The sequence below is a fragment of the Euprymna scolopes genome, chromosome 10 (genome assembly GCF_053919585.1).
Source record: "Euprymna scolopes isolate OS-2025 chromosome 10, ASM5391958v1, whole genome shotgun sequence".
NCBI lineage: Eukaryota > Metazoa > Mollusca > Cephalopoda > Sepiida > Sepiolidae > Euprymna > Euprymna scolopes.
Window position 1 is genome coordinate 64,377,243 of NC_136491.1, and position 19,731 is coordinate 64,396,973.

General features: G+C 32.8%; 1 protein-coding gene across 3 annotated transcripts in view; it reads left to right on the plus strand.

Moving 5' to 3' along the window:
• The window catches only part of LOC145286021 (SWI/SNF-related matrix-associated actin-dependent regulator of chromatin subfamily A containing DEAD/H box 1-like), a 148,180-nt gene that overhangs the window by 58,772 nt on the left and 69,677 nt on the right, over positions 1 to 19,731 (plus strand). For all 3 annotated transcript variants that reach the window (XM_080134639.1, XM_080134640.1, XM_080134641.1), the window contains 3 exons: positions 2,632 to 2,731; positions 5,682 to 5,817; positions 19,133 to 19,268. In XM_080134639.1, the coding sequence (XP_079990765.1) occupies positions 2,632 to 2,731; positions 5,682 to 5,817; positions 19,133 to 19,268 (372 nt within the window). The remainder of the gene's footprint in view (positions 1 to 2,631; positions 2,732 to 5,681; positions 5,818 to 19,132; positions 19,269 to 19,731) is intronic.

Consider the following 19,731-nt stretch of genomic DNA (forward strand, 5'->3'; position numbering starts at 1 on the left):
GCTGTAAAAGCCGTCTTTTTTTATCAACTTACGGATCATTCTTTTTCTTATTTTATTTTTTGTTTTTTACTACATTTCTACATTTTATCTTTCTACACTTAAAAGAAAATGAATATAAACAGATAAGTAAAACAAATTAATTTAAAATTTATAAATTAAACAAAAAAAATCATTAAGCTTAAGTGTTGTAATTGTTTTAAATTAAGAAAAATAATAAAATGCACAAATAATTTGTTCATAATGTGCCGGTGGATGTTAAAACTAAAATTTTATATTCATGTATAACAAAAATAGAATAGATATATTAATAGAATTAAAAAAAAAAAAAAAAAAAAAAAAAAAAAAAAAAAAAAAAATCAAATTTACTTGCCTCCCCATAAGGGCAGAGGTCATTTTTTTATTAAATGTGTATTAAGTTACTTTTTTTCTGTTTGAAATATGCAAATACTTAGTAATTTTCATTTATTGATAAAAGAATTTCCTTTTTGTGAAATTAAACTTTAGCTGCGAGTAATAATAATATTTTATCAAAAATTATTTCAATATAACAATTTAAAGTTCTCGGGAGCACATACACAATTTATAAAGAAAATAGAAAATAATATGCAAACTTTCAAACCAAAATTTGAATGTTTGTTAACCAGCACATTAATATTGGATCTTGATATTTTATAAAATTTGATTTTTTTTTTTTTAATTTAATTTTAAAGACCCATTCCCACCTCACCCCCACCTCCAAAAAAATTATTTATCAATAAGACGTTTTAAAGGAATTATATCTACTATGATCAAATCCAGCACTCATGCTGGGTTTGATCACAGTAGATATAATTTTCTGGCCAGAGTAAAGGACAGGGTTAAGAATGGCTTTCTGATTAATATATACATATTATCTCTGAGTATTTTATATAAAAAAAAAGAAAAAGTCACATGTTTTTTGTGAATATTATCTTTCTGTCGTTAGTATCACAATTATTCATTAATTCTGTATACTAAATATTCTATAGCTAGATATGATATATGCTGACCCAACATGGCATTAGTCTAGTATATATATATATATATATATATATATATATATATAAACAAGCCCACTTATAGCAACTACAAAAATTTTAAATGGAGCCCTGTACTTGTCAAACACATGACATCTACACTAATCCTTTTCCCCCTCTCTCTCTCTCTCTCTCTGTTTCCCTCTCTCTCTCTCATCTACTTAATATGCTGAACAAGCAAAAAGCAGTCAAAATTTAAAACCTAAACCTCCCTCCTCACCTTACTCCCTCTCTTTTTTCTTTACCATCCTCTCTCCACCTCCTCCTCCCTATATCCATATATCTCCACCCACGCCTATCTGAATCTGCTACCCCCACACACACAATACAATCTAATGTATTTTAACCTTCAAAACTGAAATATTGTCAATACCCATCTCCCTCCCCCTTATCTACTATCCAACCCCCCCTTTTTTTTTCATACTTCTTCTAAAACACTTCTTCCTAATACTAACAACCATTTCTGTAAGGTCTGACGAGGCTGTTGGATCGTAAACATGGTCCAACATCCGAAACATATGTAACCAAACAGATAAAACGGTAATAAAAAAGTAAAACATATATTTGCTCTGGAACAGTATTGAGCACTCTCTTCAGGTTTTTACTAATTACCAGTTTTACCAAATATATATATAAACTGTTACAAATTAGAACTTTCTAAATTTCATGATTAGTCAGTTCAGGTGATAATTTAATATCTATAAAATTGGTGCTTATTTAGAATTACACTTAATTAAAAAAAAAATGACAGAAAAATCTTTAATGCCATGGAACGAAGATTTCATACTCCCCAAAAGCACATAAATTGATCAAATAGTCTTTTTTTTATTATAGCATTTGACAAAAATAATTAGATTTACCGATTAATTTATATAACTTTAAGATTAAAAATAAATGATTGCAACATTTTCACTTAAAAACATGCCTATGTAATATCAATGACATCTTATAAGTGTGTTTTTTTTGTTTTTTATAAAAACATCTAAAAGTGTATATCATATTCAGTCGAACATCCATTTTACATGCTGGCAGCTTCTAGAAATTGATGTCCAAACCAGCCTATGTTTGTTCAGGAATTTATCTCGCTTTCCCTCAGGTCCATTTCATCACTTCCTCCCATGTTTTCCTTAGCCTTTCCCTTTTAACTGAACCTGCTATCTCAACTGTTCTACATCTACTAACTCTCATTCTTTCAATGAGGTCCTACCATTAAAGTCAATGATGCAAAAACTTTGGCAAGCTGCACAGATATGTCGAACCCATACATAGTTTGGCCACCGTTAATATTCAGGTACCAGATAAAATCAGGTTCATTAAAGTACATTCAATTATGAGTTGCAATTATTCCCAGGTTCATTATGACTGAGTAGTCATACTTGTCCAAATTTATTTTTCTCCATTACTCACAAGAATAAAGTAAAATTTTCACATATTTAAAATAAATTTATATGCATGTTTTGCTTTTGTCATTTTTTATTTCCAGATAATGCTGACTACCTCTGATATATATATATATATAATGGAACTTTGTTTTATGTAATAAAATCTCTTAAAAATTTTATTTCTTGTTTTCTAGGGTCTTGGGAAAACCGTACAAGCTATTGCTTTTCTTGCTTATTTATTAGAACAAGGTGAAGTGGGACCACATGTTATTATTGTGCCATCGTCAACAATTGGCAAGTTTTTATTTAAAATTTATATATATTCACTTTTTTTTTTCTTTTAAGATTTACATATTTCTACCTGTTGTCCACATGTTGGTTGCTCATGTTTTGATCTATTCAACTCCATTTTGTTATGGTTTCGGAATGTCAAGATGAACCCTTTATTCTAATCCACCAAGAGCAGTCTATTCTAGTACTTTAATAATGAGTTGAGTTTGAAATTCCCAGTTACTGACACAGAAGGCACCTGAAAAAGGTTGGCTAGTGAAATGATTGAAACATTGTGAATATGACAACATGAGTTTAACAGAACAGATTATCACATTCCTTTTTCTAATTTCCATTGAAAAGAAACTTTCAACCATCCTCTTTTTTTATATATATTATAGTAACTGCACCCGTCCACATTTTGTTTTTTACCAGATTATTTATTTTATATTATGATAATATAATTTTATTGTTTACTGGATGTAAATGGCTACCAAAACTTTATATTTTAAATAATTTTAAAGCCAGAAATGATTTTAGAAGTTTAAATATTCATAAATTGTTTTCAAATTTTGAAAACAAAAAAAAATCTGAGACAATTTTCTTGCAAAAAAAACCACGTTCCTGTTGCTCTCCTATTCTCAACTTTTTTTTATCAGTTTGTCATGATGCTATGCAAATTTCTTTTCCAGACTTTCATGCATAGCACAAGCTATTTTTGTATCATTTATGTCAAGAGATTTGCTCTGTCCATTACAGATGTCAATGTATATAGTTTATTCATAAAGATATCGGCCTAACTCTAGTGGACAACTCAAAGGATCACTGGTTATTTAAATAAAATGTAATAGACTCCTCCTTCTTCTCTAGAGTTTAATGGATGTCGTCATCATTTGTTTATTCCTTCACTTCTGTTTTAATCAATGAGATTGTCATTTAGTGACATCATCCCATACAAATATGCAGTTTGATTTTTTCTTTGGAGAAATCCAAATAGGATATGTGAAAATGCAGTAGAGATGTGAACATTATTTAGAAATAATTGTAATAGTTGCATTTTTTTTTCTCCTTGCTTTGATTTCTTTTCTCTATGTAACAAAAATACTGAACAGGTTTCATAAATAAAACAGTAATTTGCAGCCATTTGTAATTGTTTTTTCTTTTTTTTTCTTTTCCTTTTTCTTTTCCTTCTTTTTCTTTTTTTCTTTTCTTTTCTTCTTTTTCTTTTTTTCTTTTTCTTTTTTTCTTTTTTCTTTTCCTTTTTTCTTTTCCTTTTTTCTTTTCCTTTTTTTCTTTTCTTTTTTCTTTTCCTTTTTTCCTTTTTTTTCCTTTCCTTTTTTCCTTTCCTTTTTTCCTTTCCTTTTTCTTTTTTTCTTTTCCTTTTTTTTCTTTTCCTTTTTTTCTTTTCCTTTTTTTCTTTTCCTTTTTTTTCTTTTCCTTTTTTTTCTTTTCCTTTTTTTTCTTTTCCTTTTTTTCTTTTCCTTTTTTTTCTTTTCCTTTTTTTTCTTTTCCTTTTTCTTTTACTTTTTTCTTTTCCTTTTTTTTCTTTTCCTTTTTTTTCTTTTCCTTTTTTTTCTTTTCCTTTTTTTTCTTTTCCTTTTTTTTCTTTTCCTTTTTTTTCTTTTCCTTTTTTTCTTTTCCTTTTTTTCTTTTCCTTTTTTTCTTTTCCTTTTTTTTCTTTTCCTTTTTTTCGTTTCCTTTTTTTCGTTTCCTTTTTTTCTTTTCCTTTTTTTCTTTTCCTTTTTTTTCTTTTCCTCGTTTTTCTTTTCCTTTTTTTTCTTTTCCTTTTTTTTCTTTTCCTTTTTTTTCTTTTCCTTTTTTTCTTTTCCTTTTTTTTCTTTTCCTTTTTTTCTTTTCCTTTTTTTCTTTTCCTTTTTTTCTTTTCCTTTTTTTCTTTTCCTTTTTTTCTTTTCCTTTTTTTCTTTTCCTTTTTTTCTTTTCCTTTTTTTCTTTTCCTTTTTTCTTTTCTTTTTTTTTCTTTTCCTTTTTTCTTTTCTTTTTTTTTCTTTTCCTTTTTTTTCTTTTTTTTTTCTTTTCCTTTTTTTTCTTTTCCTTTTTTTTCTTTTCCTTTTTTTTTCTTTTCCTTTTTTTTTCTTTTCCTTTTTTTTCTTTTCCTTTTTTTTCTTTTCCTTTTTTTTCTTTTCCTTTTTTTTTCTTTTCCTTTTTTTTTCTTTTCCTTTTTTTTTCTTTTCCTTTTTTTTTCTTTTCCTTTTTTTTCTTTTCCTTTTTTTTCTTTTCCTTTTTTTTCTTTTCCTTTTTTTTTCTTTTCCTTTTTTTTTCTTTTCCTTTTTTTTTCTTTTCCTTTTTTTTTTCTTTTCCTTTTTTTTTTCTTTTCCTTTTTTTTTTCTTTTCCTTTTTTTTTCTTTTCCTTTTTTTTCTTAGTTTTATCATACGTGATGACTGAAACCTTGGTTTTATCATACCTGATGATTGAAACATGTTGACATGCATCATAAAATGTATTCTCAATTTTACATAGACACAAGAAAGGAAAAATAAATTGAGACCAATTTTTAAACAAACTTCTCTTGTTCGTGTCTATAAAAAAAAAATGATCACATCTCTACTATATTTCTGTATTTGTCTGAATGTTATATGACCGCTCACTTCCTAAATTAGAAAAGTCAAATAACTATATTTAGCAATATGTTAACCATGCTTCCTCAAAAATAATTTTATTAAGTAAAATGCGAAATTATAGTTATCTGTAATTGTTTTTATTTATTTTCTACAAAAATGATACAATCTGATACAATAGGTGATATAAAATATTTGTTTAAATTTTTACAATAGTAATTTTAAAACAAATGTTTCATTAATCTTATATTGTTTCATGAAGATTTTTGAGCGTTTAGTTTTAGTATTGTCTCTTATTTTTGGTTAAGCTGATAATCTTTGCATGATTACTGTTTGTTTTTAAAATATGAAATAACTTTTGTACATTATATTTTTAAATATTTTAATCTTATTGTAGACAATTGGATGAATGAAATCCAACGATGGTGCCCTACTTTCAATGTCCTCATGTATTATGGATCACAAGAGCAAAGACAAGCTTCTCGACACCATCTTAAATATGAAGATCATGATATCAATATAGTTCTCACAACGTAAGTTTAACAGATTTATTTTTTTATTTTTATTTTTATTTTTTTTTTACAAGCTTGTCAGTCATTCTTATAAATGACTAGTAGAGTGCCTGGTATTGCCGAATCATAAAATATGCTTAAACATATTTTAATTTATGCAGACTTCAAATCTATTATCATAGATCCAATTCTCTATTGATTATTATATTGTACCCAATATATGGTAGTAATTTAAAAAGTAAAGAAAAATAAAGCTAGAATTGAAACCAAAACATTTAGCGCACCAGCCTTAGTCGTTACTGGTTAAGCCATTGTGAGACGGATAAGAAATCATTAAAAATGAACCGTCTTTAACATAAAGATATGTATTTGTGCATGCATACAAGAGCACTTTAAGTTGATTTATGCCTACCGTACCGATTTTTTTTGTATTTTGACTCTTTAGCAGCTATTTTACCAGTGTTTTTTTATATATATATATATATATATATATATATATACAAATCCACAAAAAATGATGAAAGAAGAGATGCACTTTAAAAAAAATGGAGACAGACATACACACACAGGTTTAGATATATTCTACATTGCGAGTGAAACAGTTGCATTTACAAGTTTTTTTTTTTTAAAGTGGCGACTAGAAATAATGAAACGCTTATATTTTGGCGATTGCTTTTCTTTCATTGACAATCTTCCAAAGCTTTTTTTTTTTCATATATAAAACGAACAAAGTTAAATTATTACTATATTTTTTTTTTTTTAACAAAGGCTATTTAAAAAAATATCTGAAGAAATTAGAATGTTTATACTTTCAAGTATCAATATAAAATTTGTTGTATATTTAGAATTAAGCTTATTAAAAAAAAAAAAAAAAAAACCAGAAAAATGCTCGTCACAGAACTAAGTTGTCATATTCTAAAAATCATGTGGGTTTGGCTAGTAAACGAAAATATTTAGTTGTCAAAGGTCAACTAAAGATCAGTTTGTCCATAGAGCTCTCTCTCTCTCTCTCTCTCTCTCTCTCTCTCTATATATATATATATATATATATATATATATATATATATATACTAGCATGAGTACCCAGCTTTGCCTGGGTTTACATACAGTTCCGTTTGGAACACACCTGCTACACTAATCATTTTCATCATGGGTAACATGGATACCCTCACAACAATTCCATAAATAAAAGAACAGATAAAAACATGTAAATTTAATCGTTCCTTAAAAGAAGTACCTGATACCCTCTCCACCAGATATTTTGGCAGAATGGATACAGATAGAAGAAGCTGTTTCCCGGATATTGAGTACTATAAATACTTACCCTAAAAATAAATAATTAGAACTTTTGTTTCACTAAAGATAACAGCGAATGCCCGCGTGATCGCAAAAATAAATAAATAAATAAAAATAACCAAGTAGATAGAACTCCTAAAAAAAAATGAACAATTTCAAAACAATTAATTTCAAAACAATTAAATTAAATTTTTCATCATTTTATGCTTCTAATGTAATCTCCCTCCAAAATAACAAAAATGAATTTGTCATATGCTGGGGTTCATTTTGTTTATAAAAGTGTAAGGTGAAAGTACAGAATGGTGTCATAAAAATTAATTAAATTTATAATTATTTTATGTTTCAAATGTAATTCCCACGCCCACCAAACAAAAAAACTGTATTTGTCATGTTTTGGCCCATCCATCTCTATCGCTAAATTTGAAAAAAAAAAAAAAAAATGCTAGAGATGATATCTCATTGAATGCTTTGTGGCCAAAAATGGGTGTTCATTTTTACGTTAAATTTATATAGAAAAGTGATCCCCCACTGTTAATTTTCTTTTTTTAGAAATTACTTCTTTCATATTATTTATAAAGATTGTTTAAACGTATTAGGGCCCAAAAAAAGTAGGTCCTAATTTTTTTAGGGGTTAAAAGACGCTGAGTCACGTCGTAAAAATTTACCTTTTTTTTTTTAATTAGAAATTAAAGTTTATACTCGATGAGATTAACGTGAAAAAAAAAAGAAAGAAAAGTGTAAATTGTGGAATTCAGAGGGGGTAGTAGATGCTATTTTTTTAGGTATTAAACAACGATGGGTCACATCGTAAAATTTGCGATTTCTGTATAGCTGTTTAAAGAATAATAACAACAAACAAATGAAATGATCGGAAGATTCTAAGGGGCAAATAACTCTAAAAGTTTTTTAAAAATTCGATGTTGAAATAATAATTCCAAAAAAAATAAATGCTATCAATATAATTATTGTTTAAAATGTATTAAAAACAATTTTAAATAAAACACTGAAAACAATTCTCTTGCTAGAAACATTAATTAAGATACCGCTATTTAATAAAATCGATTTTTGTTAATGTCATATGCAAATGACATAATTTTTTTATTGTATCTAGTTTCCAAGAATGAAGCTATATATAGAAATAAATGAAAGAGTAAAGTAAGGAAACTTTTGTATATATTAATCAAATTGTGAACAAACAAACAGACAGGATTACGGATTTATATATATAATAGATAGATATACATATATATATATATATATATATATATATATATTATGATTTCTGAAGTTTTGCTTTGACTTCCTATCAGACTGAAAGGGAGATATTCATTTTTTAGTTAGCCATTATTTTTATAAGGTGGACTTTTTGCTATATTTTATTCCAGGCAGTTTAAGTGTTGTTGAAACTGAAAAAATTTTATAACTTTTTTTATTTATTTTTATTTTTTTATTAATGTCAACATATTTCAATTTGTTTTATTCGGCTCATATCATTTCAGTTTGCTTTATTCGGCTCATATCATTTCAGTTTGCTTTATTCGGCTCCTACCATTGATGCCACAATTTTATTTTAATATTGTTATTCACGTTTCTCGTCTTTGTATCTCATACTGTAAAGTTTGAAGTTTTCTGAATGAATTCCAACTTCTGTCAATTGCCATTTTTCTTGTGCCACCAGCTAGTAACAAGTCTTCAAAAACTGATCCTTACCGCATCTAAAGCGGTGTATTGTGCCACCTTAAGCTAGGAGACACTTTGGACCATTTCTGATGACTAGCAATGTGGCTATATTGGTGTATGATGTATTTTCGTATGGAAACCATTCCAGTGAGACTAACAATTTTTTACAATGTACTACAGCCATGAACGTGTCATTTTGATGCTTCATTATATACTATGGTTCACATTTTACAGCAATATGAGTACAGGTCAGATGTGTATTGCATGTAATGTTGTGTGGCAGGGGTTCATATTGGAGACGTTGAATAATTGAGGTAAATATTGGAGACATATATAATGGGGGACTCGGAACAAAGGATGATAATGACATTTATAACAGAGCTGAGAGAGATGCGAATTCATTATTGAAGGATTGTGTAATACAGTTTTTTTTTTACATCAGAGGGGAGGAGATACTTCATTTATGATGGAGGAGGGGGCCAGACAATACTTGGAGGGGGATTATAGGATGTTTATTTAAAATGATGATAGACAAAATACATTTACCTTTCAGTTGGTGGAATGACGACCCGAAGACAAACAGTTACAAAATATAGATGGTGATTCTTTATTCATCAGCCGGCTAATTGATAACTCAGGAATTCAAGCTTGTATGGCTACATAGTTTACTCTCCCCCTCCCCCACCTTTGCCTCCAAGGGCATCAGCTCTGCTGTCTAACTCTCGTCTCTGACTCTATCGCTGACTGTGATTGTCTCTAACTCGAACCCTGTCTCAATATATTGAGAATCTCCTTTCTTTATGACGCAGAGGTGTGGTCAACCAATGTGACTTTATCACGTTTCAATTTACCCGTGCACTTTGTACATGTATCTAACACCTCTCACGAACATAAGAAATCTGTAAATTAAATTGTATCATTAATCTATTTGTTACATAACATTTTCAACTTTGTATCATCCATTCTTTTAACTGACATTTTCAATATCCCATTATTTCTAAAAGAATGGACAATCGCTCTATCTCTGACATAAATAATATTTAGTTATTTGTGAGAACAATGACAATCGTTCTGCATTTCTAGTATTTCAATATCTATTATCTTTTATTACTTGCCTAATGAGTTCGATTCTAGCCTTTTCCTAATATCATTTTGAAACTTATCCAGTTTTGCTTTCTTACTTACTGGTGTCTGTCCCTTTTCATAACATGTTTTGTAAAATTGATAACAACTGCCTAAAGAGTGTCCATTCAGTGGATATGTCATCGTATAGTCATGTTGGTTTTTACCAACTATAATCAATTGCTAAAGTATATGAATTTATTGACATTCAATACCAGCAGTAATTTCTGTTTCTCTAGGAATCGGTTTTCAACATGCAAATCAAATTCACTGTATCTGCTACATATAATACTAGTAGACCAAATCATCTGTTTGTGACACTGATTGTTGTATTTCCTGCATTTGGTGGTGTTTGAGTCAGTTTCCAGCTTACAGACCCTGTATGGGTATTTGCCTTATTTGACGTGAGATATCATGTTTTATCTTTTATCATGTTAATTTTGAAGTTGCCTCCTTTGATTGCCATTTTTGTTATACTGCATCCACTGATAACAATGTAATATGCTTTATTTCACGCTTCTACAGGTTTTTGTCAGATCATCAATATGTCAACAGCATTCACTCTAGGCAGGTTGAACCAGCTTCCTCAAAGGAGGAACTGACAAGGGAATATTAAATTCACAAATAATCTCCAGTCATCAGTGTATCCCGGTCAAGGAAGATGACTGTTAAGTTTTTTGCAGTTCTTGCAGAGATTTGTTGACTTCCTTCTACATGCAGCACCATTGCTTAACTTCAGTAATCTAACAAGAATCGGTGTGTCAACATGATTATGAACAATATACAACTAAGTACTAATCCTTGGTGCACTTCTGCCATTATTTGAAAGAAGTCTAAAAGCACACCAGCAAAACTCGTAGCTGTGGTCAATTTACAGTAGTTAGGAAATTGCATTCACTAATCAGGTTTTAGGATTCAGAACAACTCTTCTTGGCATAAAAGATTTTTTTTTCTAGATCAATAGAATAATGAAAAGGCTGCTTTTAATTATGAAATTTCTTATGGAATTGCAATTTTAGAAAGAGCGTCCATCGTTAACTTGTAAAACAGCTATTTTGATCAGAGGAAGAATTTGATGATTATTTTATTGTAGATCTTCAAGCGATGCTTCAAAAATCTCCATCCTCTTCCGCTTCAACATTTCATTGCAGCTCCTTTGCTTTGTAAAGTAAGATAGTTCATTTTTTTTTTTTTGTTGTCTATCTTTTTGGAAAATTGATAGAAGTGATTTGATGACAATCTCTCCTCCGCATTTCAGCAAATCTGTTATGTCTTACAGGCCTAGAGCTTTGTTTATCTTTGACATCTCCATGGTAACCTGAACTCACACCCTCGATATTTACAATATGTGGCCTGCTATTTCTACATTGTGTTCAAGCTAGCCATTAAATAGTGCAGATTTGGGTAATTTTAGTAAGTTTTTCATTATCCAACTTGATGGAGTACAAATATATTAAAGCTGTCCTTTAGTTGCCTAGCAACTTTATAGATAGCTTCTTTTTTTTCCAGTAAATACTCTTTGCATGATGGTGTTTTTTTTTTGTTTTTTTTTTCATAGGCATCACCACATTATCAAGGCCAAGAGGCCACTCAAGGATAAGGGTTAAAGAGTGTACAGTAGAAATTGTACAATATAGTAATCATTAGTAATGAAAATTTGGTAAATTTGATAACTTATATGGAACGGCTCATCAAGAACTTATTTACATTAGACTTGAAGACAACCATATTGTAGTCAGCCGGAAAGCAGGAAAACAAGGCGTGCAGTTCTAAGAAAGAAGCTTTGTTCATGGAATCTACGTTTAGGTTTAGGCACAGATAAAGAGTGGGGGGAATTATTGATAGTGTTTACAGCTAGACGAGTGTTTCTTGTGAAAGTTTTGCGAGGGGGGACCATAGATTGAAGCTCAGTCGAACACTTTCCATGAAAATAACGATACATCAGAGACAAACTCGCAACATCTCTTCTGTGAGATAGAGGTTGCAAGGAAGAGAAAAGGACATCTCCTATGAGGCTACAAAGTCTATTTTGAACTCTATCAAGACAGGCCAAGTCCTTTCTAGCAGCTCCTGCCCAGATGTGGCAACAGTATTCCATCCTTGAACGTACCTGGCTCTTATATAGATAGAGAATAGCATCAGCAGTGAGATATCTACCGGATCGATAGAAAGATCCCACCATTTTTCCAGCGGCCTTGGCAACAGATTTGATGTACGTGTTCCATTTGAGATCAGGAGTAATGGTCAAGCCCAGAAGCTTGTCAAAACTTGAGGCCTCCTGAAGACGAGAGCCATTCATTTCAATTGATGCCAGATGTGGATCAGAATGTTGATGATGTAAAGAGAGAAACTTGGTTTTAGATGCATTAAAAGTAACCAGCCACTCCTTACCCCATTGTACTACGTGCTCAAGATCAGAGGAGAGAGAATTGGAGAGAACTTGGTCGTTTACTATTTTAGATGTGCTACCATAAATGGTAGTGTCGTCAGCATAGATGTCTACAAATGATGTAAGGATGTGATTTGGAAGATCATTGATGTAGATCAGAAAAAGAGTTGGGCCCAGGATGGACCCCTGAGGGACACCGGCATTAATACTGTGAGCTTCTGATTTTTGCCCCTCAACTACTACTCTTATGAACCTATCAGAAAGAAATGATTTAATAATTGAGAAGACATTTCCAGCAATACCATAGCTAGAGATCTTATGAAGTAAACCTTTATGCCATACCCTATCAAAGGCCTTAGATATGTCAAGAGCAATTGCCCTAGAAAGGTTGCCTCCGTCGAGAGATTTGCTAATCCTATGAGATATAACAGTAAGCACATCTGCTGTAGATCTAGCAGAACGGAAACCATATTGAGTGTCACTAAGAAGGTTATTTTTGTTGAGATGGTTGATTACTTCTGTATTTAACACAGATTCCAGCAACTTACTCATGACGCACAGGAGACTTATTGGCCTGTACTGAGAGGGGGGATGAGCGATCACCTGAATTCTTAAATACAGGGCATACTGATGAAATTTTCCAGGGAGATGGGAAACTATTCTCCTTAAGACAACGTTTAAACAGTTTTGTAAGTATGGGCGCTAGTTCAGGTTGAAGTTTTTTGAGTACTATAATTGGAATACCGTCAGGGCCAGTTGCTTTACTGGAATCAAGGTTTTTGATTAGCTTGGCAACGTCACGTACAGATATACGTATATCACATAGTGTGTTTTCTGATACAGGAGGAAATATTGGGGGTTGGCGGCCTTGATCGCAAAGGGTAGAATTAGCTACAAAGTTCTTGACGAAGAGTTTGGCCTTGTCTAATGCTGACGAGATTACCTCAGGTCCATTGATAATAGTTGGGATGGAGCACACGTTTCTGTTCAGGATTCTGTTTGCTATTTGCCAAAACTGGTGGGAACCAAGCCGCTGCTCAGCTACTTTGGACTTAACAGATTGAGCATACAACTCTCTTGCATTCTTTATTACTTTCAATTGGTGTCAAAAGTATTAAGAAACATCACTACTTGTTTTCATTGTTTTGTAAACCTCTTCCAGGTTTTGAAAACTATGGCTTTCATTTTTATGGATTCACTGCTTGATAAATTCCAGTCATGTTTTGTATAGATTTCTGTTAATGATGTGGTTTCCAATTTGCTCCAGTCATCAGTATTTCTGTTCAAAAGTTCCTTTGTGCAATTTTTACTGCAGTAATGGTGGCAGTTTATTTTGATTTCTAATTTTATTTTGAATGTATTGTTTTTGATTACCTACTTTTCAGCTTCCCTAATTAATAGCACACTTCAGTTTTTTTTTTTTTTGTTTTTTTTTTTTACCCTTTTTTACTGCTTTAAATACTAACAAATATTATAGAGCAATTATTTGAGTAAAACTAACTGTATAGGTATGAGTTATCTGTCCCTGACAGTAGGAAGCAACCAGACTGATCTCCCCTGGACATGAAGACAACCAGAGTAATCTCTCCTGATTTCAATAAATACGAAAATATGATATCCTGCTTTCATTAACTCTTTCATGGCACTACAGAAAGATTTTCACTCTGAAGCATGAAAACTTGTACAACCGCATTGGACATTGTATATATTTACCATCAAAATACCATTAGCAAGAAAACATGCTTTTATTAAAGTGCCACTTTTAGGAGTAGTGGGGCACCTAAAAAAGGTATGCTGTAAATTTAAGGAGTCCAGAACAGAAGTTACAAGCAAAGTGTAAAGAAGTAGGGAATTGTTCATGTTTACGAATGGTAAATAAATGGTACCTCGGATAAATTTTCTGCTCGCAGACACAATAAGAGACGGTCAACGAATGTGCCTCACCTGGAGTGGGATGGGAAGCAATTTCAGGTGTGTACCCCAGAATTACCCCTTTCAGTTATAGCAGAGATAACTATGATACACAAAAAAACCTGTAAATGTATTCACCCATTCCATCCAAGTGTTTGCAGATACAGGGGCCCACTTCTGTTTTTTTTTTTTTTTGCATAAGGGCGGTGGTGAAAGAAACACAAGCGGTATATATGTCAGACAACACATCCGGTTTCTACTTACCTTGAACATCGTTAAAGGATCTGTACCTTTTGCCTTCTGCTTTCCCAACATCATCATCACAGAACAGCTCGGCGAGAACAAAGGAAACAGCTCCTTGCGGATACCTGCGCAGAATATAGGTTCCGAAGAAACCAAAGATGGTCCAATTCAAGCTAACAGGAACCAACAGACAGGAATTGAAACAATGGCTAAAAGAACACTTCAACACATGACCACATCAACCACTAAAGACAATGGAGGGTAAACGCTTACGAATCAACAGCAGTCCACATGCTGATACGTGTTCCTCATCACTGGAAGAAGAAAGTGAAGCAGAATACAGACGTCATGCTGGAGATAATAGAACTGGTACGAGTAGGCACACCTACAACATGGTGTTCAAGAATAGTGGTCTTGCCAAAAAAGAATAGGTCCCCAAGGTGGATGGTGGATCTACATAAGTTGAATGATGCCACCACGAGGGAAACGCATCACACCTCGTTCCCATTCAATCGGGTCTCGGTGATACCAGCACACACTAGAAAAAGGTACTAGACGCGTGGAATAGATACCAGTTTGCCGCTATCTCCAGCCGCATTGGATGCCACTACGTTCATTACTGAGTGGGGTCAATTCTCAAGCCCCTCAAGGATCCATTGATCAGGAGATGGTTACACTGTCAATTCGATAACCTCACCGTGGACCTCGCTTGTAAAAACTTGATGTATAGACGACATCCTCCTATGGGATAACTCGATAGAATCTTTGTTCTGGCACATGATTGACTATATAAATCATTGCGCCAGCAAAAGGATTGTGTTTAATCCAGACAAGTTCTTTTCGGAAATGGAGGTAGAAGTTGTAGGGTTTCTGTGAACAGGGTTAAATCCACAAAAAGAACGACAAGCCATTCTTAACTTCCCTACCCTGACAAATAGTACTGGGATTTAGACTCATGAACCAAGTGTTGTATGTCTTCTCACAAGCAAACATTATGGCTCCCTTAGTTATTAAAGACAAAGTACAGAAAGTTCTATTGAGACAAAACACTGAAGTACATATTCCAAGAATCGAAGAGCGTGATAGTGAAAAGGATTGAGAAAAGTATCCAAATGTTCAAAATGAACAGGGTAACAGGACTTGTGACAGACTATAGTAAGACAGGAATATTGTACTTCCCATTTCAGAAACACTGCAGATGATCATTGGAAGCTCATTTTGGCTGGATTCCGTTTTACAAATGACATGGCGTCACAATATGCACCTGTAGAAGAAGCTTTAACTTTGGTCTATGGGCTAGAATCGTGCCAAATGTTCATACTTGGATGCCCAGACTTACTGATAATAGTGGATCACTTACCACTAATTACTAATAAAGATATTTTCAAACCAAGCCTTGGCGAATATCAAAAACCCCCACATTAAATTTCAAGGAAAAGTCACTGAATTCCAGATTAAAACATCACCCTGGAGAACTCAATTTAGTCCCTGATTGTGCATGTTGATACCCAGCAGGTATCCCTCCAAAACATCAGGACCAAACGATTGACGCTGCAGTTAGAGCCGCTTTCACATCAATATACAAGAATGACCCTAAATTGAAAGCTATCACATGGGAAAGGATTGTAAATGCGGCATCCACAGACGAAGAATGCAGGACTTTGAGAAGTCTAATTCAAAATGGCTTCCCTCAGTCCGACAACAATATCTTACTCATGGTTAGTCTTCTGGCCTATGCGTGAAGAGTTATACTGTCTGGAAGGTAATGTTGGGACGATTAATCGGAATTGGAAAAATCAAGATTTGAGGGTATTGGAATCAGTGTCAGAATTGAAAAAATTGATGCTTATTTTCTGATGCCAAAACGATTCTTTTAATTGTCTTTTTTTATTTAATTTTGTTTAAAGCAAAATCTTCCATTGCTGGTAATAATGATAAAATATCAAATATTTATTGATTTTAAAATACCAGTAAAGCTAAAATCGATAGATCATCCTCCACAAGTGTATTTTGACATTTAGGAAAATAACAAGTATTTAACATGTTAAAAAAATCGAGGAAATGACAAATAATTAGAGATTTATAAAGAATCTAAATTTAGCATGGAATCGGTAATTGTATCAGAATCGGAAAAAATATTGAAAATGTCCCATCACTATTGGAAGAAGTTATTGTCAAAGACAACAAAATCCTGATACCTTAAAACTTTGTGCAGAGGTATTAGAATCCCTTCACTCCATACATCAAGGTATGAATGGTATGCTGGCGACTGCAAGACAACGATTGTTCTGGGCAGGTTTAGATACTGACATCAGGCGAATCAGTTCCCAGTACCACACTTGCAACACAATCACACCATCTCAAGCTAGGGAACCCTGATGTACCCAGCAGACCCGGAGTTTCCATTCCAACAAGTGGTCGATTTCATCAATATACAAGATACAAACTTTATGGTGTATGCAGATCGATGTACTGGATGGGTTGAAGTGACCCTAATGACATCTGGAAGAGCCAAAACGGTATGGGAACTTGATTCTGTACTTACAGTGCACTCGAAGGAGTTTCTTCTGGTGGTGGACCACTGTTTGAGTCCCAATAGTACTTTTGAGGAACTGAGATATACGGAAAGGTACCTCATCGGCCTATTATGCTCAAAGTAATGATTGCGCAGAGTTAGCTTCTAAACCGCAAAGCGCATACTAGCTAACAACACTGACAATAATGGGCGCCTATGCTACAATCAGGCTGCTTGGGCATTATTAACCCATCAAAAATACTCCTGTCCAAACCTTGATATGTACTGCTATATGGTTGGGTCATTAAAGACCACCTTCCCATCATACGGGATAAATACCAAACAAGGAAACACTAGAGAGAAATAGGTGAATTAAGAGAGGTGGCAATGACAAAGAGGCATATGCAGAATGAACAGGTGTACAATCAGCATTGTCGTCCACTCCAGGAACTTCAATTAAGAGATTTTGTCCAGATCCAAAACTAGGATGGGAAGGACCATTGAGACACAGGAGAACCAAAGTATCAAGTGCGAGTAGATGGGAGCAACATTGCGCAACTGCCTTTTTCTCCGTTAAATATACCCAGTTGTGGATGGCCCACATTACGCAACACAAAGAACTTCAAACCTGTCCATAAACCCTGACCCTCCACAGGAACAACTTCCTGAGGAAGCAATGGAGGTTGAACAGTACATCAACATTGAAATGCCCAGAGAGCATGAAGAAATGGAAGTTGATGATACGACTCTGGAGAATATGCACACCTAGTCAGTCCTCTTCTGTTAAGGTGACTGTCATGTCGGAAAACTAGAGCACCAAGGAATTTATTCTCACAAATGCGCTGAAAGGCGCACAAATTTTTTACTGCACGTGAAAATGACCACAACAATTCATTTTGTGGTCAAGAGGGGGAGGAGCATGCATAAGAGTTATGTCCCAGACAGGCGAAGGCAACCAGAGTGATCTCCCCTGAACAGGAAGGCAACCAGAATAACCTCCCCTGATTTCTATAAGTACAAAACACATGGATGCAGCTATTTGTATTTTGTATCGAGCTCACCACGAGCCGGAAGGTATTGAAATGTTTTTTGATAAATAATAGTGCATCCCCTCCTGTTTATATTTATTATTTTTTATGTGGTTCTTATATATGATTTTCTGTATTTCGTATCCTTTATGATTTTTGGTTTCGTATATTTTGGATTTGTACGAAACTCCCTTTAATTTGAGAAAAGGAAAATGCTAGCTCTGTGATGACGTCACGAGCCCAGCGCGGGATTCTTTCTCTTTTGAAATTCCGCTGACGTGGATATTGGACGTTTGTTTCATTGCCTGGCGCTTAAAATGGAATTTTGACGAGCTTCCTACAAAGAAGAAAACCCAGCAAGAATACCCGGGTATGTGACGAGACATACGTCTGAAAACTATGTGACTACGGCTTTGCACGTATTTTAGGAGTGAAATTATTTAAAAAAAAGACTTTATTTTACGTGACAAGGAATTTTGGGACCTACAAAGAAGAAAAGCCGGCAAAGAAAATCCCGGGCAAGCGACGCGGCCATGCTTCTGAAATCGATCTGCGTGTCTACAGTTTGCACGCAAACATGGAGGGAGAGAAAATTCTAAAAGAACTTTAAACGAGAAAAGAAAAAGGCACATGCCTGACTGGCTTTCAATTTGTGAGTACGCTCCTAAAATTGATTTCATATGCGAGTGTGATTAGGAGATACTATTTTGAATCTTATTATTGTATTCGTTAATGGATACAAAATCTTCATTATAAGAACCTGTGTTATTTTTTTTCATTACATGTTACTTTGGCGTTTCATAAGTTTAATGCCCGCAAAGGGAAAAATTTGCAACTTATTATTGTGAATAAAATCTCTTCTTCATTTACAAGCAAGACCTTTATATTTTACTCTTTACCCCCCCCCCCCTTTTTTATTCTATGCTGTCATTTTTTTTTTTTTTCAGGTTAGTTACTTTAACGTCGAATTTATCTGGAAGCAAGATAAAATTCCGACAAAGGATACAATATCCTGCTTTAATTAACAAAGTAAACATTTTTTTTCCTCTTTAAAAAAAATATTCTATATTCTGGTTTTATAGATGTTAAACGCATTTAAAATAAAAACTTAAAATATTTTGTCTAATATATAACTATGACGATTGTTTTCAGATACAATATGGCTACCGGTTGTATAGAAGACAGGGTCCTTTTTAAGAAAACCCAATTTCAATATGCTGTATTTGATGAAGGCCACATGTTGAAGAATATGTCTTCTTTAAGGTATCAGAACCTGATGAAAATTCAGGTAAGACAATAAGTGAACGACATCTTTTGTGTAAATACATTCTTCCCTTTATGAACATCTTATATATTTAAAGCATCATGATGTTTAGAAGCTTGCATATTAATCTGACTATGAGATATTAAATTCTGGTTAAAAACACTTAGTCTTAATAAAGCTGTATTATTTAGTCTACCAATTTGATTATATACATCTCTACTATTATATAAACGGTTGTGTGTATGAGTTAGTTCCCTCTGGACTCTGAAATGGCTGGGCCAATTTTTATATATATATATATATATAATTACACGGAGGTACTTGATGTGTCTGGGACTGTTCTTGCATAGGTTTTCTATCAGAATGCATTTGAAAATCAATCGAAAAAAATTTGATTAAAGAAGGAAGTTCGATTTTGACTAAAGTTAACTTTTCTACAACCTAATATCACAAGTGCATTTGGGAAGTTTTATTATTGCACAAGCAG